At 39.0% G+C, this 23085-nt stretch overlaps 1 protein-coding gene and 1 long non-coding RNA gene across 5 annotated transcripts in view; one reads left to right on the top strand and one right to left on the bottom strand.

Annotated features, from left to right (window-relative positions):
* Positions 1-218: 218 nt before the first annotated feature.
* LOC124863571 (mitochondrial Rho GTPase 1-A) lies at positions 219-22086 on the bottom strand. Of its 4 annotated transcripts, none has more exons than XM_047358005.1 (20): positions 21666-22086; positions 18518-18576; positions 18320-18401; positions 17972-18012; positions 17831-17884; positions 17229-17281; positions 16841-16949; positions 15415-15516; positions 13612-13710; positions 13384-13492; positions 13172-13292; positions 12238-12322; positions 11975-12120; positions 11726-11826; positions 11351-11481; positions 10133-10216; positions 9883-10005; positions 9601-9803; positions 5592-5714; positions 219-1066 (listed from the first exon to the last, which is right to left on the bottom strand). In XM_047358005.1, the coding sequence occupies exons 1-20, from the start codon at positions 21700-21702 to the stop codon at positions 949-951; spliced, it is 1980 nt and encodes a 659-aa protein (XP_047213961.1). In that variant the 5' UTR covers positions 21703-22086; the 3' UTR covers positions 219-948. The 4 variants fall into 4 exon arrangements, with proteins under 4 accessions (XP_047213961.1, XP_047213960.1, XP_047213963.1 ...); XM_047358004.1 differs by having other exon boundaries at positions 17972-18015; positions 21666-22084; XM_047358006.1 differs by lacking the exon at positions 219-1066 and adding an exon at positions 3540-4218 and having other exon boundaries at positions 17972-18015.
* LOC124863573 overlaps positions 19421-23085 on the top strand; it is a 40686-nt gene continuing 37021 nt past the window's right edge. The window contains exon 1 of the long non-coding RNA XR_007037159.1: positions 19421-19527. This is a non-coding gene — a long non-coding RNA (uncharacterized LOC124863573). The remainder of the gene's footprint in view (positions 19528-23085) is intronic.

Below are 23085 nucleotides of genomic sequence, written 5' to 3'. Positions count from 1 at the left end.
GTTAAGTAATTTTAAGTCTGCAGAAGAAGAAGTAGGATTTAGTGCTTAATTTGAATAAAATCCTTGTAATAATTTTATTTACTTTATAAAGGTGTGTAATTTCTGTATTGCTGACACCTGAATAATTCTGAATTTTCCAAATAAATTAAATTTGAAGTGGGTGAATTACTCTAAATGCAACTCTGGTTTCACCTATTGACACACAAACACAAAGCTAGTACCATATTGTACAAGTCTTTATTGAAAATGCTGCAGACGAAGATTAAGGGGAAACACGTTTCTAGGTTGCTTGTAGTGCAGAAATGGAAAACAAAAAGGAGGGTCAAAGCTTTATTTGAAAACCAGAAAAATAAAAGCAGTCAGAAGTGTTAAGCTATAACACTACATACAAAAATACATGAGCAATCTGTTTCATGTGGTGCACTCCAAAGAAATGGGTTAATAATTTAACACACAAATGAAACAAGTGCATGTTGGTGTTGAATGTAACGCTGTGTCTCCTGCTGATCCTGCGTTTGGCTTGTGATACTTTCTACGGGTCCTACAGTCTTACATAAATACATAACATATTGCATATACTTTAATAAAAATAGACTCAAGTCCCTTTGCAGTGTTTTATTTTGGCTGCCTCATGTTAAACTAAATGAGAGCCTGAGGATTGAAACAGGACCGGATTATCTAGAATAATAATTCTGTTTTTACTAACAGATTAGACCAAAAGATCCCAGAATGAATGTATTTAGAAACAGTGTCCCTTTGCTCACAACATACAGATAATCCACAATCGTATAAAAGTTTGTTTCTCGCTCGTGTTACTTTAGGAGAAAGGGGAGAGGTGGGTTTCGAGGCAATGAGCCTGTTTGGTTTGTTCAGGCAGTCTTTTAAAGTCTCTCAGGTAGAAAGGAACAAAAAGGACCAAGATGGAAGTAGTCGTCTCATGCTGCCCCATCACCGCTGTTTTAGAAGTGCTCTGTACATGGCGAAGCCCAACACCGCGAACACCGTGGCACCGAGGCTGGCCCTCAGCCAGAAGGTGGAGTTCTTCAGGTCCGCCTGGGCCATGTGCCTGTGAGAGGACAGACAACCACGCAGGTGAGGGTGGTAAACATGAAGCAGCGTAAAAACAAGGACCAGAACTGCAGGGATGGGTTTTCTCTGACGTGCCAAATGACAAAGCAAAGCTGTGGGTAGCCTCTACAGAGGGTAACTTCCTGAATCTGAACCACAGATGACAATGAGATCTGACCTGAAAAAGGAACCCATGCTTTGTTTTGACATTTGGTTTAGGGTACAAGGTCAAAAAACGAGGAGATACAGGGTGAAAAACAGATTGGTGTCGTAAAAGCAGCAGATCTACTTAACAACAAAACTTTATTATTCATTTCTAATGCAGCCCTGGAGGAATCTCAGGGAAATAAAATAAGCCTATAACATAGATGACAACAAACTGTACATTATTTACCGATCCTTTATCTCCGGGTTGGACAGCCTCCAGAACTCTTATTAAGGTGAGCCCATTTTTAATGTACAGTCAGTGAACTACGAGCTTCATTTATGTAAAGAAGCTGACTGCAGGCTAGCTACCGGAGAAAATAACCGGCCTAATTAACCTGATTAACTTTAACATTAGTTTGTTGTACTTTCATTACTCTAAAAAGAAAATAGAAAAAAATCTAAAATATTCGGGACAATAAGCATGTTTACAAAAAAACTATTCAATACAGCCAGTTTCTTATAAGTCTATGTATTAAAACCAAAATAAATAAAATTAAATAATGTACTATAAATAAATCTCATTGGTGTAACTATAAATAACTCAAGTATAATTCCTTATAAGTTATTATCCATATTTTACATTATTATTTGCAGCAGTTGGAATGGTTGTTGTTTTTTGGTTTAAATAAGATCAGTGAGATTATGCTAAAACATTGTTGTTTACTCAAAGATATAAGTCTAATACCGGCCCATCCCATGTCTGCTTTAAATCCTTTGTTTCCAGACACTCGGCATGCTTTAAGCACAGAAGCTCAGAACCAATCCGTGTTCAGCATAAGCAGGTTTAGACATGCTTTTGGAAAATATGAAAACGAATAGATTTGAGCATTTCTTAATATGGAAAAGGAGTGGAAGCTCTCTCTTTTATTTTACAATCACAGCTGAGACTCCTCCAGAGCTGTTTAAAATGTGGCTAACCCAGTACAAGCAATAGTGAGCAATGACCTAAACAGTTTGCAATAAAGAAGCAAAAAGCCGGTGAAAAGGGTAGCAGGAGGAAATCCGATTGAAGTTTTTCTTTTTTAAAGATGGCTGTATAGGCAAAAAAACAAAAAAACACCAGGACCGACAGCCTCCACCAAATATGGTAACAATTCTGGACAAGACCCCCAGAACGCTGACGGAGCTTAATATAAAAAAATAAGACAAGCTGCTGCTTGTTTACACACCCATTCTCTGTAGGTGTGGTTTCTCTCTTTACCTTTGTAGAGGAGCTGGCTGCTCAAGCGGAGGCCTCCATAAAGGTGGGCTGCTCCATGTTGGAGATGACTGTAAAACCTGTAGCATCAGCCTGAAATCCTCCACTCTCAGCAGGAACACCAAAGCAACTTCCACCCAGCCCAGCAGCATTCCCACAAACAGTCACAACGCCACACAGCAGGTGAAGCTGGGAGAACTATACCCGCTAGGGCCACAAGTATTAGTGATCTACCTGTTACTTTTTTAATTAATAGGAATCTACAAGCAGCATTAACATGGGGTCAAATCCAACATGTTTCAAATGTCTGCTTTAACATGGGGCTGCCCAATAAAGTATATTGGGCAGCTCCAACATACTTCACAGCATCTCAGTAATATACACTCACCAGCAACTTTATTAGGTACACTGGTTCAGCTGCCTGTGAACACAAATACCACCTCAGCCAGTCACATAGCAGCAATTCAATGGATTTAGGCATGTGGATGTGGTGGAGATGACTTGGTGAAGTTCAAACAGAGCATCAGAATGGGAATTTAAGTGACGTTCAACGTGGTTGCCGTGGTTGTTGGTGCCAGTTTTAAACCCTAAAACTGTCATGAGTCAGATTTCAGTTTTAACATACGAATGTGTAGCCATACATTATATTTAATTGCATAACCGTTAAAATATACAATTAGTCGGTTTATTTGCAACAATTACAAATTTCATGACTTATGAAGCACTTCTGTTGATGGAAAGAGTTCATTCCTGAACAGCTTCCAAACTGAAAACAAGCTGCTTAATGTATCCTATTTAACAGCTTTACATTATGATTTAATTTAAACTAATTTGTCAAGGTTCACTGAAAATAAAGACAATTTTTACGATATTTGGCAGTGAAATCTTAGGTAAACATGCTTAAAATGTTTTACTTTTTTTAATAAATTTAAAATCTTCAATTTATATAATATTAAATGGTTGTTTAATATAAAATCAACCAAACAAGCAAACTGGGACAAATTGATACGGACTTCTTTTTGGGTTTTTTTTGCAAAATATTTGTTGCAGTTTTAAAATGTTAGCAATGATATGATAATAAGGAAAAAAAAAATACATTTTCACCCAGGTCCATCCAGGCTGCACATCTCAAACAAACAAAAGCTCCCCAAAAACAGTAAATAAAAGCAGTTCACACCAAAAAGCAGCCAACCTGGAAAGATTGACCCATTTTAAAACAACTACTACAGTCTCCCGATTAACTGATTTAGCCGCGACATATTATGACTCTTTCGTTTATTATTTAACTTATCTTTTTCACCACTCTGACTGTGTTTGTGTGACATTTTAATGAACCCTAAATGTTTCCTTGAGTCGTTCCAGGTCAGATGGCTGTGATAATCTACACATCCATGCTGCTTTAATAGCTGAAAAGAAGAAAAGGCCATCAAAACAAACAGTGAATGAAACGTCACTCAGTCCGGTTCCATTCGGGTCAAATTTATCAGAAACAATCCCACACCTCGCATATCCCATCACTCTGGTTAAACCAAACTCCCATCGGATTCAGAACACTGAGCTCCCATTAATGTAGACAGAAAGAGACAAAACCTTTCAGGCACCAGTAGAGGGCAGCATTTCACAGGCATTTCATTTAAAAGCTAAAGAACAAGGGAACCAGGCCATCAAACAGCAGGTGTTAAAGAAAGGTTAAAAAATGCAGAAGGAAGAGGAAAAGCGGCAGCCAGAAACACGTATATGAACACCTACAGGGGGAAATAATAAAAGACATGGGGAAAAGAAATACAGGATGAAATGAAAGTGATTGGTGCAGTTTAATCAATCATTAACAAGAAAACAAAAAAACACATTTTGATTTCAAAAAGCCTGTTAATCAAATGTATAAGGCCTTAATACACAGGAGGACACTGAAACACATTGGTGATGTCCAATTCAAATACAAAACAACAGAGTCCCCTGTGTATTAAAACTTCAGCGTTAGGCATGAAAATAAAGACAAAATGAGACTGAAAACATCAAATTTGATCAATGAAGCAACTGATTGGACAGGAGTCAAAAGAGATTCACAGAAAACAAGTAGTTTGGATTCTTAAGTCTTGTGAGAAATCAAACATGCTGAACAAAATATGAAGTTTTCAGACTGAATGAAACACAAACACAAAAGTTTGGCTGCGTTTGTCTCATTTTGTATGTGCACAAGTCAGAGTTTACAGTCTGCAAAACCACTGCAGGAACATCAACATCAAACAGCTCAATGATCCGCCAAAGAGGAGTTTTGTTTTATTAACCCTTATTATTTACACAAGATATAAAGGGCTGTAGTTTGTTTCTTGCAGGTTTAAAATGAATCATATCTGATATTTAGTCAGGACAGACATTTATTAGGTTGTATACTGGCGTGTATTTACCGTTGTTACTATAATTAACATCATTTTAAAAAGATGCCTCTGAATATAGAAAAACCTTAATAACTGCTTGGCTACTGCTGCACAATCATGCACCATGCAACACGCCACTTCCACGCAGACACACGGGTACCTCCCTGGCTAGCAGCCTGGGTGTTAGCTGGCACAGACCGGTCACACTGCGTCGTGCCACACTGAACAGAGAGCGGCTCGGCCGGCTGGAGCTGCAGCAGAAACCACCGACCAATTAAATCAGGACGTCTCATTTAAAATAATAAACACTTAGTTTTATTTTTGCAGCGGATGACACATATGCTCCAACCTGCTGTACAAATTTCAACCCAAAGAAAAGCAAATACTTTTACAAAGCAGTGTATCCACACTACTAGATCAACAGGCTTTAACTAGGCGCCAAAACACAATGAACATTATAAGCAAACGGTTTAGTATAAAGTCATGTCAACAGGCTTTCACCCCACATAGAGTCTTTTTTCTGTAACAGCCTCCCAGTATGACAACAACCATGAAAACCATCCTGATGATAAACCTTTAGTTCCTGCAGTGGATATGCAGAGCAAATCTGACAAAAAACTGAAGCAGAGCAGAGGAGCCGTCACTGCCAGCAGTGATACTGAGCTTGGATCTAGAAGGAGCCTTGAGAGGAAGAGCAGGGAGTCTCTGTTAAAACACTACAGAGTCATCTGTGTATGAACCTGTTGTAAACGACCCTGCGGAGCTGGGCCTTAACGCTGCGCAGCAGCTCCAACTTGAGGAGGTTCTGACACAGGCAATAAGTGCACCTGTTGCAGGAACACATGCAGCGGAGGCGGGCGTGGCTGCGGATAGACACAAAGAAATGCGTGTATTCACGACTAGTGCAACACAACATACAGCAAACAGCAAACAGAAAGATGTGGAAAACTATCGGTTAGATCGGTGCATGTATTTATTAACTTTAATTCAAAGATAATCAGTAATGAACACTTCATTTAACTAAACTTCTGATGATGAAAACCAGAAAAACAAGAAAACAAATAACACGTCGAGTTTTTAAAATGGTTCTTCATTGCTAACTTGTCCGACTTGATTTCTCAGAGCAGTTTGGGGGCCGGTTTATAAACAAAAAGAGACCAAAGGATGAGAAAAACTTCAAAAATGAGCTCTGTGACATGAGGATTCTCCCAAAAGGTTTTCAGGCGAATTTTCTCTTAAAGTTTAAAGCATTTTCCTCTGAAGTCAGGAGGTTGGTTTTCCCACGGATCTATGCTAGTCATTAATGCAGGGCTAAAATCTTGCCAAACTGAAAATGATGTCTGCAGTTGTGCTTCAGCTAAGCTGTTTTAAAGCCCCAGCGTTAGGCTTTGTTTTTATTTGATGTTTTTTCCATAAATAAACAGCGTCTGTTAATGTTTTTCATGAAGAGTAGTAGCGTGCCAACATCAGTAGCAACACCAAATCGTTTAGTAAAACACTGCGTGGCGCAAAGCTCACGTACAGAAGGTTAAAACACTGATAACTACAGGGGTTGGACAATGAAACTGAAACACCTGTCATTTTAGTGTGGGAGGTTTCATGGCTAAATTGGACCAGCCTGGTAGTCAGTCTTCATTGATTCCACATTGCACCAGTAAGAGCAGAGTGTGAAGGTTCAATTAGCAGGGTAAGAGCACAGTTTTGCTCAAAATATTGAAATACACACAACATTATGGGTGACATACCAGAGTTCAAAAGAGGACAAATTGTTGGTGCACGTCTTGCTGGCGCATCTGTGACCAAGACAGCAAGTCTTTGTGATGTATCAAGAGCAACGGTATCCAGGGTAATGTCAGCATACCACCAAGAAGGACGAACCACATCCAACAGGATTAACTGTGGATGCAAGAGGAAGCTGTCTGAAAGGGATGTTCGGGTGCTAACCCGGATTGTATCCAAAAAACATAAAACCACGGCTGCCCAAATCACAGCAGAATTAAATGTGCACCTCAACTCTCCTGTTTCCACCAGAACTGTCCGTCGGGAGCTCCACAGGGTCAATATACACGGCCGGGCTGCTATAGCCAAACCTTTGGTCACTCATGCCAATGCCAAACGTCGGTTTCAATGGTGCAAGGAGCGCAAATCTTGGGCTGTGGACAATGTGAAACATGTATTGTTCTCTGATGAGTCCACCTTTACTGTTTTCCCCACATCTGGGAGAGTTACGGTGTGGAGAAGCCCCAAAGAAGTGTACCACCCAGACTGTTGCATGCCCAGAGTGAAGCATGGGGGTGGATCAGTGATGGTTTGGGCTGCCATATCATGGCATTCCCTTGACCCAATACTTGTGCTAGATGGGCGCATCACTGCCAAGGACTACCGAACCATTCTTGAGGACCATGTGCATCCAATGGTTCAAACATTGTATCCTGAAGGCGGTGCCATGTATCAGGATGACAATGCACCAATACACACAGCAAGACTGGTGAAAGATTGGTTTGATGAACATGAAAGTGAAGTTGAACATCTCCCATGGCCTGCACAGTCACCAGATCTAAATATTATTGAGCCACTTTGGGGTGTTTTGGAGGAGCGAGTCAGGAAACGTTTTCCTCCACCAGTATCACGTAGTGACCTGGCCACTATCCTGCAAGAAGAATGGCTTAAAATCCCTCTGACCACTGTGCAGGACTTGTATATGTCATTCCCAAGACGAATTGACGCTGTATTGGCCGCAAAAGGAGGCCCTACATCATACTAATAAATTATTGTGGTCTAAAACCAGGTGTTTCAGTTTCATTGTCCAACCCCTGTACATGAAGCGTACCTGCGCCTCAACTCTACATGTGAATCATTAGAGATCCACAACTTTACAGAAGTCATTAAACTGAAAAGAATACCCGATGATGACCCATTTTCAGTTTTTATGGCCTTTTTGAAGAGAAACAGCCCAAAGCATCACAGATCCTCCACCATACTTAACAGAGGGTGTCTGTGTTCAAACCGAAATTTGTTCTTCGTAGTTTTTGTCAACAAGCTTTTCTCCTGACCGAGAGTAGATAAAAACTAAATAAAATCTTATCCTGAATAACAAGAACAATTACATTACTGTCAGCTAGTTGAAACAAGACGAAAATGTTGCAGAGAGCTGAAACCCGATCAGATTTGATTTTAGTCATATGGAAAGGCCCGGTAAATTAGAGACCTAATCCTCTTCAGTGGTCGCAGGTGGATTAGCTGAAATATTTAACAGCAACATAATACCTGCAGAAAAACTGTAATTCATAATGTAAACAGTTATTGCTCAGATGGAACAGGTCTGAATACAATGTAGCTGATACACTCGTGTTTAGATCTCAAAATTCATAAATCCCAACTTGTATTTTACATACAATGCATTTCCTATTCAGGATTTTGGGTTCTTCCAGATAACGTTACACAATAATAAGTAAATCTATGTAATGCAAAAGATACAAAAGATAACTTTTATGATTGACTATGAGATAAATATTTTACCAAACTGTAAAGAAACAAGTTTTTTTCCTAAAGATAAAAACGGCTCTAAAAGAAATAAAATGTACATTTAAGACTGATGGGCATGAGGCATTTCTCCACATATTTATCCTCTTTCACACCACACACACACCAGGGTGTTTGTTGCTGAAAGGCTCAATCTTAGCCTCATCTGACCAAAACGTACAGTTCCAATTACCATCAATAGTTACTCCATTTGTACTGGAAGGAAAGCAAAATGTTTTCCTAGTTGGCATGAAGATAGATGCCCCTCCTTGCTGCTGCATTTTACCTCCCTTACCATCCTCCTCAAGAAACATATGGGTCCTTCTCTGGCCTAGTGGTCAATAGAAAAGTGGCTCTGTGTCAAACAGTCAAGGATTATAAGTTCCTGGAAACTAAAAATAAGTAAAAAATGTAATAAAACAAAAAGCTTGTTACCTTCACTATAAAGGGATTGTATACTGAATAATACTGAATAGATGCATTTATTTTAGGACATTTACACCCCTAAAATAATGCGAAAATTATTCTATTCTCTACAAAAACCTGTTAGTTGTGAACTAAAAGCTTAAAATGCTTGACAAAATCCTAATTATGGAGAAGTGAAGCATGAAGACAGTCAGGCTGCAGAGGGTCAATAGAATAACTTTTGATTTAGGTGTGTGGGAGGAGGGATGCATCCAAACGTTGCACGACAGCAGCACTCACGGACTGGAGCTGCTGGTTTTCCTGATAATCTAAGGAATGTTTGAGCAGGATTTTCCCCTAACATCACCAAGCCTTAGTGGATTCAGAACCCCATCTGTCATGACTTTTGTTAAAACTGATTAACTGCTACTAACACTGAGCTGTGTGTGATTTCGGTATTTAAAGAACGGGATCTTAAACTGCTACAATGAGATTAAACAGGCACATCCCTTTAAGTGCTTCATAATCCACTCTGAAACCTAATCCGATCTGAGAGCTTCGAGTCCGTAAAACACCCCTCAGGGTTTAGAGGGACCTCCATGACTAAACACAATCAACTCTACTTTATAAGAGACTAGACACAAACAGTCTGTACGTTATTTGGATGCGTGGTGGGAAATTTCCGAAACTGATCATCACACGATGAGAAAAGTGGAAACATAATCCATGGTGTCTAATCTTTTATGGTCAATTATTCTTCCAGGAAAACAGCAAGACAGGTTAGATGAGGCGTAAAAGGTTTCATTGTGTTTTAATACTCACGGATACATGGCCATGGTGGTGAGTCTGGTGTAGACGTCCTTACTGGGCACCTCGGTCGTGTTGCACGTGAACGGCTGCGGCGGGTGGAGCTTGTGCTTGCGGCAGAACTCGTGCGGCGACAGGCTGTAGTGCTGCCGCGCCTCGTGCAGGTCGGACTTGGCGGCTATCACTACGCATGGCGTCTTGCTGTCTATGAAGCATTGCTGCAAAAGAAACGATTTTGTTCTGAGAGTGCAGACTGATAAAGGAAGCTTTTAATATGTCTGATGGAAACGATCATACCTTGTACACCTTAGCGCAGTACTCAAAAGATTCCGGGTTGTTGACGTCGTACACCAGGCAGACCACGTCGCAGGCCAGGTCGGCCTCGGACAGGAAGTCAAAATCTGTCATCACCTCGTGGAGCTGGTGGCGAGCGTGCAAGAGAGGGAGCAAAAACAGGCCGAGGGATTAACTGTCGGCCCGCTGTAACACAAAGTGATTATTTAGCAGTAATCCGGAGAGCTTCTGCTCAAAATAAAAAGGTTCTTACCAGCAGGTACTTCTCCTGACCGTAAACGTAGGTGGTGCTGATGGCATAGTAGGACTTGTGGTCCTCTCTGATCTGCCTCTGTCTCTGTGGTGGATAATCAAGTCAATATTATCCATTCACGAAGTATTGTGCTTTAAAACAAAATTCTATTGTTGAATTAAAAGGGGTTTACACTATATGTTAGAACCATTTATTTACTGCTGTAGATGTGGGCACGTTCAGAGGAGCAGCTATTTTTCTTATAGCTGTTCCTTGAATTACAAACGTTTGCTTCACTTGAATGGCATGTACTCTTGTCTTTGCCATTTTGAAGAGGGACTAAGAAAAATGAGCTTTTGTGTCACATCTTATTTGCCTCCCAGGGAAAACCGCAAGTCTCGGATTACTGATTAAAAGTTCGTAGACACTCTGATCAACAGAGAAAAATGAAGCAAAAAACCCCCCACTACATTTACTTATAGAAATGTATTTAAACTATGGGTTAAATGTGTGAAAATATTTCAAAATATTCTCACAAACTTTCAGCTCCTGCAACCAAACGACTTTTTTTGTAACTACTAATCCTGCTGTTTGTTTTGGGGGCTCCAGCATTTTTATTAAGAAAATTCTGGACATTTGAGCACAAAATATTAACTTTTAACTGCCTGAACATTAATTGGGTCTAATTATATTAAGGTTCGACAAATCATGAAACAAAATGATGATGAAATTAGCTTTAATGTTAGCAGCATAGGGTCATTTCATTGCTTGGATTAAAACAAATCTGTAAGTCTTGGACTTTTGAAGTAAGGGCTGGAGAATCCTACACTAAATGCAGATTCTGCAGAATTTCTATATAATCAAAAAACTTGTGAAATAGGCTTTTTTTTTTTTTTTATTAAGATATTATAATAGGTTTGTCTAAACCAAATTTTTTCCTTTGTGAAAAGAAAGAAGGAAAATACATCTGGAACGCCAAACATTTCGTCACTCAGTTTTATTTCTTCAACACTTCTCCAGACCCAGAAATTACTAAAAGTTATTTCCAGATGTTTCAAGACTCTGAAGGAACCCTGTGATTTGCATTTATTGTAATTTGGAACATGTACTTGATACAAGTTTAAAACAACAACCTGTAAACATGTTAGAAATATATTTATCAGTTGATTATGTGATACATCTGAGATAATTGAAGCGGGCTGCCTTTTCTGAAGCAATTTTATAGCCGCTTTGACTGACCTGCAGGTTCTTGCCGAGGAAAGCTAGGAGGAAGCCACTTTTCCCGCTGCCGCGCGCTCCCAACACGTTGCAGCGGAAGACGCTGCGCTGGGTTTGTTTCTTCTGCAGGTCAATGCGCTTGTTACGTGTCACTGACGAAGGAGTTAATGCACAAAACAGGAACAACAAATAAATCAATAATATAATTTGAATAATTATGATTACAAACCACCTTTTTCATTTTTCAAAGAAGCAAACTATAAAGATAACTGTATGGCAGCTACAATTATTCAGGTAAAAGAAATAAAATGCATCTTCTGTAGTTAGAATGACTTTTTATTTGTTGTTTAACTGCAGCTTACATACAAAGGCACTGAAGACATATTGATCTGTTACCAGTAATAGCTGCAGCTTGAGACTCCTGTTCATAGATGATGGAGTAGCCGAGGTAACCTAAATACTCCAAACTCCTCTGGACATCCAGATACGTTGTTAACCTGCCAGAAGAAACAAAGCAGGAATCAGTACTTAAATAACCTCTATGCTCTAAAATGCTGATATGTGACCTTGTGTGAATATATTTGGGTTAAATAAACTTGGGAGGAGAGAGCATCTGTGTCCATGTATTAATAGAAACCCACTCACGTCCACTGGGAGAGGTATCCCTGGTATGTGATCCAACCCTTATCATTGGTGCACACGGTGTTGTTGACATCTGGACCCCAGGGCATGTAGGGAAATACTTTGAACAGGTCCTTCACCTCCTCTGGGGACAGGGCACAGTCTCTGTCCTGTTATAAAATAAGTCCACAAACAGCTCCTTTTTAGACATAAAGACATGATGCATTAAAATCAAGGGAGTATCTTGAACAAAAAAAGTGGTTATACTAACTAACATGGCCACTCACTTTGTCATGTTTGTCAAAGACACTCTGCAGAAAGAGGTAAGCGTTGTGGTTTAGCTCAGTGGTGCAGTCAGGCGGGACCTTTATTCTGAAATAGACATGGACACAAACATTAGTTCAGCAGCTGACCTACTGGGTTTCCAACGATGTTGTCTAAACAGAGATGGGCTCTGGGTCAGTTTGTGTTCAGTGGCTGAGACATTTTAGGTGTCAGGATGAGTCACTCTGGTTTGGCTTTAAAATAGGATAATAATAACAATAATACTAATAATAGCATTAGAAAATAAGAGTTGAGTTTTCTATTCTTCCAGCAGAGACAAAAGTGTTTTCAGTAAGTATCTTGCCATCTTGTTCACAAGTGAAGGTCGATGGATAGACGGATTAGGGCATCGACTGCAGTAATGTAGATGCTGGTCTCTCACACTGAAGAAAAACCTGCATCAGTTTAGTGGTTTGTCTACATTACAAACCCTCATCTATGATCATGAAACATAGATCATTGATACAAGCGGCAGAAATCTGCTTCCTCCACTGGGTGGATGGACGCAGCCTAATGAGGTGAGGTGAGAAGCTCAATGTAGATCTGCTGCTCTTCTGCATCAAAGGGAGTTAGGAGAACTATTCAGGGATCTGATCAGTTTGCACCTACATGAGCCAGTTTAGAAGTCCTCTAGGTGAGTGGTTTTGGAAGGAGATTATAGGGAGGATGAATAAATGATTGACAGACTTCAGAAAACCATCAGATCTCCCTGAATGAGCTGGAGAGAGATCCTGCCTCTGGGAGGTATGGATGGATAGATTACAGTCTGCTGTAATTCCATAAAAAACGTTGAAGGAAAGCTACTGCCAGGAACAAACTAAACACTACATGAATGCTATGTTTTATTGAGGTTTACATTTTTTTGTTTTAAAAATCTTGAGTAATTTCTCTGCTTACATGGGGAACAGGTATTCCTGTGTGAGCTCCAGGTCGTCGTCGTATCCGAACCTCCTCAGCACCGTCCACGTGGTCTCATGTCGACCTCGCTGTATGAAGAGTGTGTGCAGGAAGAGGAAGCCTGCAACGAGTCAATGAAAGGATGAGACACAACAAAAACCTGCAAAACCTGACAGAGAGGGGAAGACAACCAAAGAAACACAAAGCCTGACCTTTTAGACTGAGTCCGTTATTTTTAACTCCGTCTGTCATGTTCCTCCTGACCACATTCTTCACATCTTCTAAGGCTTGAGGCGCCAGAGGTGTATTGAAACATGTTCTCTATGAACATATGCAACAAGACGATGTTTGTGCGTGCCTAAACCTGCCTCTTTAAACGAGGTTATATTAATGTAACAAATCTGCAGATATGACACGCATCTTCACAGTTAAGGAATTACCTGAAAGAAGTTGAGCTCATTGTCGTTCAGGATCCCGTCGTTGTCCAGGTCGGAGATTTTAAATATCCGAGTTAAAGCCTTAATGCAGGAAGGTTTCAGCTGCAACACAGAGAAAACGTCACCATTTATGAGGCTACATGTTTGACAAAGAGAAAACAAAACAAAATGAATTCAGACCTCTTCAAGGTGACATCAAATAGATAAAAAATAAATACTCTTCAGATTCTTCTCTCCATTTTCATGTGCAGGACTGAGCCTGAATCTGGTTTTAGTGTTTCCATATGAAATGGAGGTATCTCCACTAAAAGTTAATGCAGCAAATATCCAAAAGAATCTGCGTTCACATTAGTTTCCTTCTTCCATTACTTGAGTTTCTCTTTGTTTTCTGGGGCCTGATGTTAGGACGTCGTAACCATCCCAATAAACAAGGTTATTTCATTACTTTTAAGAGCTGAATATAGCCTATAACAAACTCTCAAAGGCTTCTTTCTAGGCTTGAATGCATCTTAAATGAAGATAAATGTGTTGATTACACACTGAAATAAATCAATAATATGGCAGACTTTGTGAGAGCAGCTGACTACCAAAACAGCTTTTAAGTCATCAGGTTTACACAAAAGACCCAGAGCTGCTGCAGGAGATCAGCTGGTACTGGAATAAGATGATTTTCTGCTTGATCAGGCGACCAGGCAGGAGCAAAAAAAAAAATCGGATCTTTTTCTGACCAGTGTCCAAAGCACACCCAGGAACTAACAGGTCGCAGAAACAGCTAAACTCTTCAGTGTAAAAGTCGTCACTAAGGGAAGAAGACTGATGTTGGATCCTTTTTCTTTACTTGGAGACATGAAGGAAGACAGAGGAAGCACAGATATTTAAGGAGCTATCTAAAAGCGATCTTCTCCTGGACATGGCTGCGTGAGAGCGAGAGAGAGCAAGACTTTCAGCAGAGAACAGAAAGGCTCAACGTATCACGGAAAAGCTGCTCAGTTTTACCCTCATAGGCATTCAGTATTGATTCTTTATGGAATATGCTGGGTGGGGATTTGGAGACCAACATTTTAAGTAAAGCTAGACACACTTATTGCTAATATAAGGTGCTAAAGACGGTTTAAAATGTCAACTCCATTATCATTTTAACTTTGTTTTAAAATATGAGTAAACCACAGTTTTAAAGCTACAGCTCTCTCACACAAATAATTAACTTACACAAATGTAATGCTGCTCTTGTGTTTTCTTATATTATGGCTATTGAATAGAAATCAGAATTGGTTAAAAGTGATATCTGCCGTTAAAAGCCTCAGCCACAAAACTTTGACAGCTGTTTATTTCCTGACTAAACTCAGTGTTTTGATGACTTCTTAATTCCCAGACAACTTGTCTTTTTTCTGAGCTGATTTATTACAGCAGACGTTTAACACACCCTTTATTAAAGTTCGAAACTCCCTCATCATGAGACAAATTGTTGCCTAATTAACTTAAAATCCTGCTTTCTAGTCACTCGTGTATCACAGCAGTGTCAGAAGGCCACAGATGATTGGCTCAGTAACAATAACCTGTAACATTTTCCACTTTTATAAATGGATCCTTTTACAGCTGACATTTAGCAATGCCGAAGCAGGAAGAGCACAGGTTTTACTGATAACAATCACACGGATGCAACCAGTTTCTCCTGACGAAATGCCTGCAGGGAAAACAGCTCTGAAATACCTGAAAAGCATCAAACCTCGACCTGTATTATCGTTCCCACTGTGCTTTCAGAGCCTAAAAACTGTTCTGCTGATAAATAAACTTCAGCAGGCTCACCTCCTTCTCCTCGGGACAGTACAGGGGTCCTGTTGGGTGGAGAACAGCCTTCTGGGCGTAGTAGAACAACTCAGAGATGTTCTTCAAGTTTTTAGCAGAACACTGAGGAGAAAAAACATCCTGAAATGTCAAACTGCTGATCTGCACGGACAAACACTAAGGTTTAATGGAGATTCAGTGATGGGAGATAAATACAAAAGCACAATACTACCGCATCAACGATAATACTCTTATTAGTCACACAGATCTACATACTTCACACATGGAAGGGCAAATCTTTCTCCAAAGCCAATACTTCATGTTTGCATTTTAAACTATAAACGTGTTTCTTTTCCCCCACATCTTCGCAAAGTTTTCTCAAACTATTTGTTTTATTTGTATTATTTACGCTTAATAAAAATAATTATTCTGCCACCATCAAGAAAATGCAGTTTTCTCCTCCCTACAGTTTAAAGTCCTTTGATGAGATGCTGGAGAACGTGTCAGAGGTTTTATGAGGAGAGTATAGACTATCCTAGGGATGCTCCTCCCTCATCTGTTGCTGCACACTGCTAACAAGCTGGCCCAAAAGAAGGCTACAACTTTTTTTATTGTTACAAGTAAGACTTACATATAATCAACAGAGTATGAGCTATCACTGTCAACAAAGTAATACCGTTTTTCAAACTACAGTTGGCAATCTAACTGACTGAGCAGATAGCACAGCTAATTACCAGCTAACACCTGCTTGTTAAGTTTGCGTTATTTATAAAGAGCACAAAATTTAGTTTAGCTAAATTTAGATCATTCTACGTTTTGCATAGTTTGTATGAAACTAAAAAGTGCAAAAATAGCCATAAGCACAGCAAAATGGCCAAAAAACAATAGATAAATGTCATAAACAAGTAATAATGAATGCAAAAATAGATTTAGCGATGCATGTTTGTGAAAATATTGTGAAACGGTGGTATTTTTGCTCAGGGTTATTCCACATCCTCCTCTCTGAGTTCTGATGCCGCAGTAAAACAGTCGGTCTTTTAATACTCGGTCTAAATCCGGGCCAACTGTGTATGTGCCGTCTCTCACGTCCTCCAGGAACCTTGTAACTGATCCGTCTAAAGAGAGAAAGTCTTTCCTGGGATGTGTGACGAGAGAGAAAGTTGAATAAAAGCAGCAATGCAGACAGATGCCAGCCAGGCCTCTAACCCCACGTGCTCTCGATCCCTCCGTCAGAGAGTCAGGGGGTCTGAGCGAGGGACTCAGTAATATAAACCAGTTAATGACTCAGCCAGTATGTGAGTGGACTCAGGTTCCGATCTCTGAATCTAGCCAGTCTTCCACCAACCGTCACAGTTTCATAGGTCCACCACTCTGATGTAAGCCTCATCGTTCTTTAAATTCATCATCTTGTGTGAAGAATAAGAGGTTTCATCAGTTTTTTTTTTACCTCCACACAGGTCTCAATATCCTGGTACTGATTCATGATTGGCAGGATGGTCTCCATGCTGCTGTGCTCCACCAAGTCAGACTTGTTCCCCACCAGAATTAACGGTACCCTGCAGTAAACCCGGTTATTATTACAGAGCAGAAATAATGAGTCGATCATAATAAAGCCACTCAGCAACTCAATACATTCATCAATTAAAATGTATTTGTAAAGTTACAAATCTCTGTCAACGTCACTTTAAATGAGTTTAATACTGATAGCGCCAAAAATCAACATTTTAAAATACTTGCTGACATTGACTGAAAACTCAATCAATATAAAAGAGTCAGTAATCTAAGAATAAATGATGAAAAATGATTATTTGCTTGTAACTTTATTGTTTACACACCTGCTGTCTTTATCTGTCCGGTCATTAATGAGAGGAATCCAGTGGCTTGTCACCTTTGGGAGGAAGATACAGAATTAAATTCTGCAAATGGAAACATTTGATCAAACAAAATATTTTTAAGAAAGATGCTCTAATAAAGATTGTTCATCACCTATACCGACCTGGGCCATTTTAAAATCATCGCTATACCAAACCCCGATCTGATAAACCATGTATGTGCCTGAGAGCCCAGTACCTCTGCAGTTTTATGTGACTAGTTTAATGGATGACTGAATGCAGCTCTGACCAAACTTGTCTCCAGAACTATCCAATGTTCACAACTGAATTGCTATTGCTTTCCATTTGAAAAACCAGTCTCACAACCTGGACACATTCTACGATAACCTTTTATTTTAGCTCTATTATGGAGCAGTTAATGTAAATGAATGGATGGATAGCCAAGTGGGTGGATGGGTAGTTGGGCGGATTGTATGCTTCTCCAAACGGAGCAGGAGTATGCCTTGATCGGGTTTAATACTTGAGAACGGATCGGAACATCAAGAGGAGCTTCTAAGCATATCGTAGTTCTATCTGTGCGTGATGTTGACAGAACTTATATTCACCTTTTCGATCGACTTCTTGTTGTTAACTGAATAAACTATGCAGATCACGTTTGCCTACAGAGAAAAACAGAAACATTAGCTTTTGAATGCATGAAATAAAGAACATCAGAGCACCAGCAGTAAGAATGAAATCAAACCTACCTTGGAGATTTCTTGATACAGCTGCTCGTCTGACTGTTCTGCTTCTAAATGTGACAAAAACATTAGTAAACTGTTTTTCCATACCTCCCAAATGTTCCTGAAATGTTCCCGTTGAACATTCAAACTAGATGGTTTGCTTGCAGAAGCTCTCTTACGTAGACACATTAAAGAAGTAACTCAGTGTTAAACCTTTATTCTAAGTTACTGAGTTTACACTGTTAGACTTATACTACAATAAATTAAAGATACGCACAGGTGCAGCACAACTAATCAGCTTTAAAACTGACAGGACTGATAGTTGTGTGTTTCTACTGTTTTCTGAGGGTGTTTGTGTTGGGACAGAGTTACCAGAGTAGTCCACGATGTGTGTGGGTACCCTCTCCGGGGTAACGTCAGCTGGGATGGTGATCTCCTCAGCCCTGAGAGGAACCTGCAAAGACAGACCACAGCACAAAAAAAAAAAAAACATGTGAGTATGAGAAACTGCCTATGAATAGGTCAAAATCTGACTTATTACACACCATCTGAATGCATTTTAAAACACACCTCATCAGGAAACTCCTCACTAACCAGAGACATGATCAGTGACGTCTTCCCCACCTTGGCTGCAGGCACATAGAAAACAACCACATCAGATTTCTACTTCAGAAAATGACACAACAGCACTGTGACAGTCATGCTGGCAAGCCTGGAGGGTGGCCGAAGTAACCGGAAGCAGATTTACCACATTAGGAGCGATACAGCCACTCATCATTAAAACGTGAGGGAGATCCAGAAATAGCTCCATAACTCACAAAATAACGACAAAAGGTGAATGTTTTGCTTCATCCCTTTAGAAATCTTAATCTCCAGGAAAACAGTCTTTATCGCAGGTCATATCGACATCCACAAACAATATCGCAGCCCTTAAAGAGCTATATATGTAGTACATGCATAACTTATACATATGCATGCAAACAGATAAATCCACATGAATATTAAAACAATATTTAGAAAAATCTACTTTTCTCTGTTAGATTGAGGAGCAACATAATTTCTAATCTATCCATGTCTTCATCCTCACCTTTGAAGAAAACAGAACTTTTTTTCCATCTCCTCCTATTTCCTGTTTTGAAAATCACCAAATTACAGATGTAGCCCTAGCATAAAATGCTACAACTAAATATATATACAAACACAAACCCCACTAATCTACAAGAACGTGTTTGTAATCCTATTAAATTAAAAACTAAATGTTTGCAAAAGCATGGATCTGTAAGATTACACTGTACAACCATCTGCCTCTCAGACAGCGGAGTAACTCTACAAACTATTGAGCTTCACATCACACCTTAGTTGTCACGTAGCGCTTGGCTGCCGTGCTCTCAGTAACGCTCCTACTCGCCAAATGGAGCGAGGAAGTATAAATAGTTCTGACGACGTGTCAGGAGAACAAAGAAACCAGGTGAAGGAAAACCTGCAGATGTGGAGGACAAATGGTGGGATTCTGACTATTATTCACCCAGAATAACTTGTGCCGAGTTTGTGAAATCAAAAGGAAATTTGTGACTTTTTTGGTAAGTTAATATAAGCCTACAAAATGTATAATATATTGGTTAATATGTTTAGGTCTGTGGATTTAGTTGAAGCATAACAAATAATGTGAAAACAGCACTTTTAGGTAAGTTTTGTTTATTTTTATAGCACCAAATTACAACAAAACATCAGGACACTTTTCAAGAAGGCAGTTAAACAGAACCCAAATCAATCTGAGTTCAGTTTAAATTAATCCAATGCAACACAGTCATATAGTCGGGTCCAGATCCAGTTATATAGGGGCCAAATTAAATTCTAACCATGGTACAGAACAATCAAAGTTAGATGATCATTAAAGACCATTTGATTTAAAGTTATCTAGCTAAGGAAGCCCAGCTGATTGAAAGGAGTTGCCAAATTTCCAGCAACCACTGGTCCGGAGCAATCTGGCATCAGTGGAGAGGAGCAACTCACTTTGCTTTTTGATGAGGCAGAGTATCTACTACTTTTATTTTTAAATACAAAATAAATAACTTAGTTTATGTGAGTTCAGTTCTGATTAAACATGCAAAATTGTAGAATATTTAACTTAGAAATGTTTGATCTGCTTTTCTATGATAATCATAAACATGTAAACAAATGCATGAAAGTCAATTGCTACGCATTTCTTCTTATTTTTCCAACCGGGAAACCAGATATTTTTAAAAGGATCTCCTGGATTGCTTAATGATTACCGGTACATTTTTTTTTTAAATACAATTTTAACAAATTTGCGTGCCTGGTAGATATTAGACCTGGCTATTACTTTCTCGCAAGAAGTAAGAAAACCAAAAAAATAATTGAACTCGGGACTGCAATCAGATCATATTCCCTTTATCAGCTCGGATCTGTGATCCTCAGGTCAAATACTGAAAACTCTGAATATTTATTTTCTTGTTCATCAAATGCATCAAATGTAAAGATTCCTACCATTCTTAGTCTATGGAAGAGTATTACCCAACAGCATGTATTTTGAAGCACCTTTTTCAGTTTAATGAAACTCAGGTATATATTCTGACATGTGAATAAGTTGAATCTTGTCTTGAATCAGGTGAAATCAGCAGGTCAGACCCCAAAGAAATGTGAAAATCGGTATCGGCAAGAAAAAACCTGATCGGTGCATATGTAATAAAAAGAAAAAAAGAAAATAAAAAGACAGCACCAAACTCAGGATAAGTATGCTACTGTCAGCTAACCTTAGATCTGCCATTTGTGCTTCAATCTGGCTGCAGATCCTATTTATTTGCTCTTGCAGGTTGTAGTTTTCAGAATCCTTGCTGATAAAGTAAACATCCCCAGAATTGTTTTCGCCATGTCTTTTTTTTTTTATCATCTGTTTTAGAAACAAAGCTGAACTTTAAGTTAGCCTATGATTTATTAGCTTGTGCTATGTTCAGTTTCCAGCAAAAATAGGAAACAGATTTGATCTCAATTTAAGGATTGAAATTTACTGTTGAGTCTAAGAAATATTACAAGCCCTTTTAACAGCTACATTTTCATGTCCTACAGTAACTAATGTGACCTTTTGGATGAATAAACAAACTGTTACAAGACAATTAACTGACATTTATTTCAATCACTAGAAAGGCTGAACATTCAAAGATATTTTTTTTGCTTAATGTTTTATAATATATGAAAAAAAATTATACTAAGATATTTTTTTTAATTTTGAGACAACGATTTACAGATTTTTTTTTAACTCTTCAGCTAGTCTTACTTTTTCACCTAGATTCACGATCTTGAGTCACTGAAGTTCTTGTAATGCTATTTTACATAAAACTGGTTTAACTTTGAAAAATGTCGCTCTGACTAGAAAGTAGAGCAAATAATAGATACATTTGGGTTTATACTTATTAGGCTTAAAAGAGCCACGAATTATAGTAAAAGAAAAATGACGCAAATAAAGATATGATTTTGAAAATGGTCAGAATGAGTAAAAATTCAGCGAATATCCGAATATATAAAGCAGCATTTTAATCCTCAGCACTTAGCAACAACTATATGGATAATAGCCTCAGTTAAACCCAAATTAGGCAATAATAGCATTATATAACTTTAATTTAACCTAACTGGTTGGATTTCATGTTAACAGTAACCTCTGGCTCATATTATCAGTCTGCCATATTTACTGACTACTTACGTTCCCCAACAAGGAGTATCCTCACGTCCTTCCTCATGATTCAGCTCACTTCCCTCAGCAGAAACGAGTCTTTATTGTTTCATGGAGTCTTCAGAAAGCCTTCCTCCTCCTTCTCCTGCCACCTCCTCCAGCCGCAGCGGTTTCCTAACGTCGGGCCCTCCTGCTGTCAAACACCCGCCGCCTTTGTAGGACAAAACGGACGGACACTTCCCAAAGCTCCTCTGCGGTGCCTTCGCGGTTTGCGCCAAGCCGCACGCTAACAGCTTAGCAAGAACACGATTTAAACGCGTTTCTGTGTCTTGTTTGTGTGTATTTTCATCTTAATCGCGCTCATTTCGGCGCCAGTGGATCATTTCGCAGTGAACATTTCAGGAGCATGCCCGACCTCCAGCGCCGGGCTACTACAGTGAGCCGTGTAGGACAAAAGTAATCTGAGCCCCCGTTCAACAGGCTGTCATGCTGCCCTCTGGCGTCAAATGATAGAACTCCACCCTGATATTTGACAACAAACAATAGCCAGCAAATAGCTTTATTTAGTTCTGCTTCCACCAGCGGCGGTTCTTGCATTAAAGGTGCCCTGGTCAAGCTCCTCTGAAAGGCGAACCGAGTCAAAAACAATTCAGATTACTTGAAAAAACAATGAAATTGCAAATTATTAATTTAGCGTAGAAGAATTTCTAGTGCATGTACTGTATACACCACAGGGGGGCGCCCAAATACACTAAATATGCAAGCAGGCAACAGAAAACTTGGTCTGCATGAAGTGACAATATTGCAATATCAAAAACCACCACTGGCATCTGTCTTATATAAAGCCAAGTTTTAATATTTAATTAGTATGACTGCATACATAATGTAGAATAATGAGGGTCAAATAAATCTTTTTTTAGGATATAATATTAACCCATGCTTGATATAAAAAGTCACATATAAAAATAGGTGAATACTGCCTGTGTGTATGGGCACTTCTTCCATTTCTGCTCTTCTCTCCCCACAAATTGTACCACCACCGTTTCCATCATAAATTTTTTTCTTTTGATATGATACTGATTTGTAATTGCAGTTTAGAAAACATAGTTTAAAAAAGAGAAAACACACACAAATCTATCTATCTATCTATATATATATATATAAAACGACAAAAAATTATTAAAATATGCAGGCACTTGGAAAGTTTCTGTTTTTAAACCTCCTAACTAAGCTGTTACTAACACTTCTGTTATTTGACAGTTTCTCTTGAGTGAAAGAAAAAACTTAATGTTAGTGCTTTTCTACAGAATTCATAAAAGAATTAAATATTTACTTCTTAGCTGTGACATTATTGAAGCATAGAACACCCCACAGTGTTTCACCTACACCACTGTTCTGAACTTCATTTTGTTCACAAGTCAACATGTTCCCATATTTAACATCAGTCAAA

Source organism: Girardinichthys multiradiatus, chromosome X (genome assembly GCF_021462225.1).
Source record: "Girardinichthys multiradiatus isolate DD_20200921_A chromosome X, DD_fGirMul_XY1, whole genome shotgun sequence".
NCBI lineage: Eukaryota > Metazoa > Chordata > Actinopteri > Cyprinodontiformes > Goodeidae > Girardinichthys > Girardinichthys multiradiatus.
Note: the sequence above shows the minus strand (reverse complement) of the source record. Positions and strands in the feature narration are given on the sequence as shown.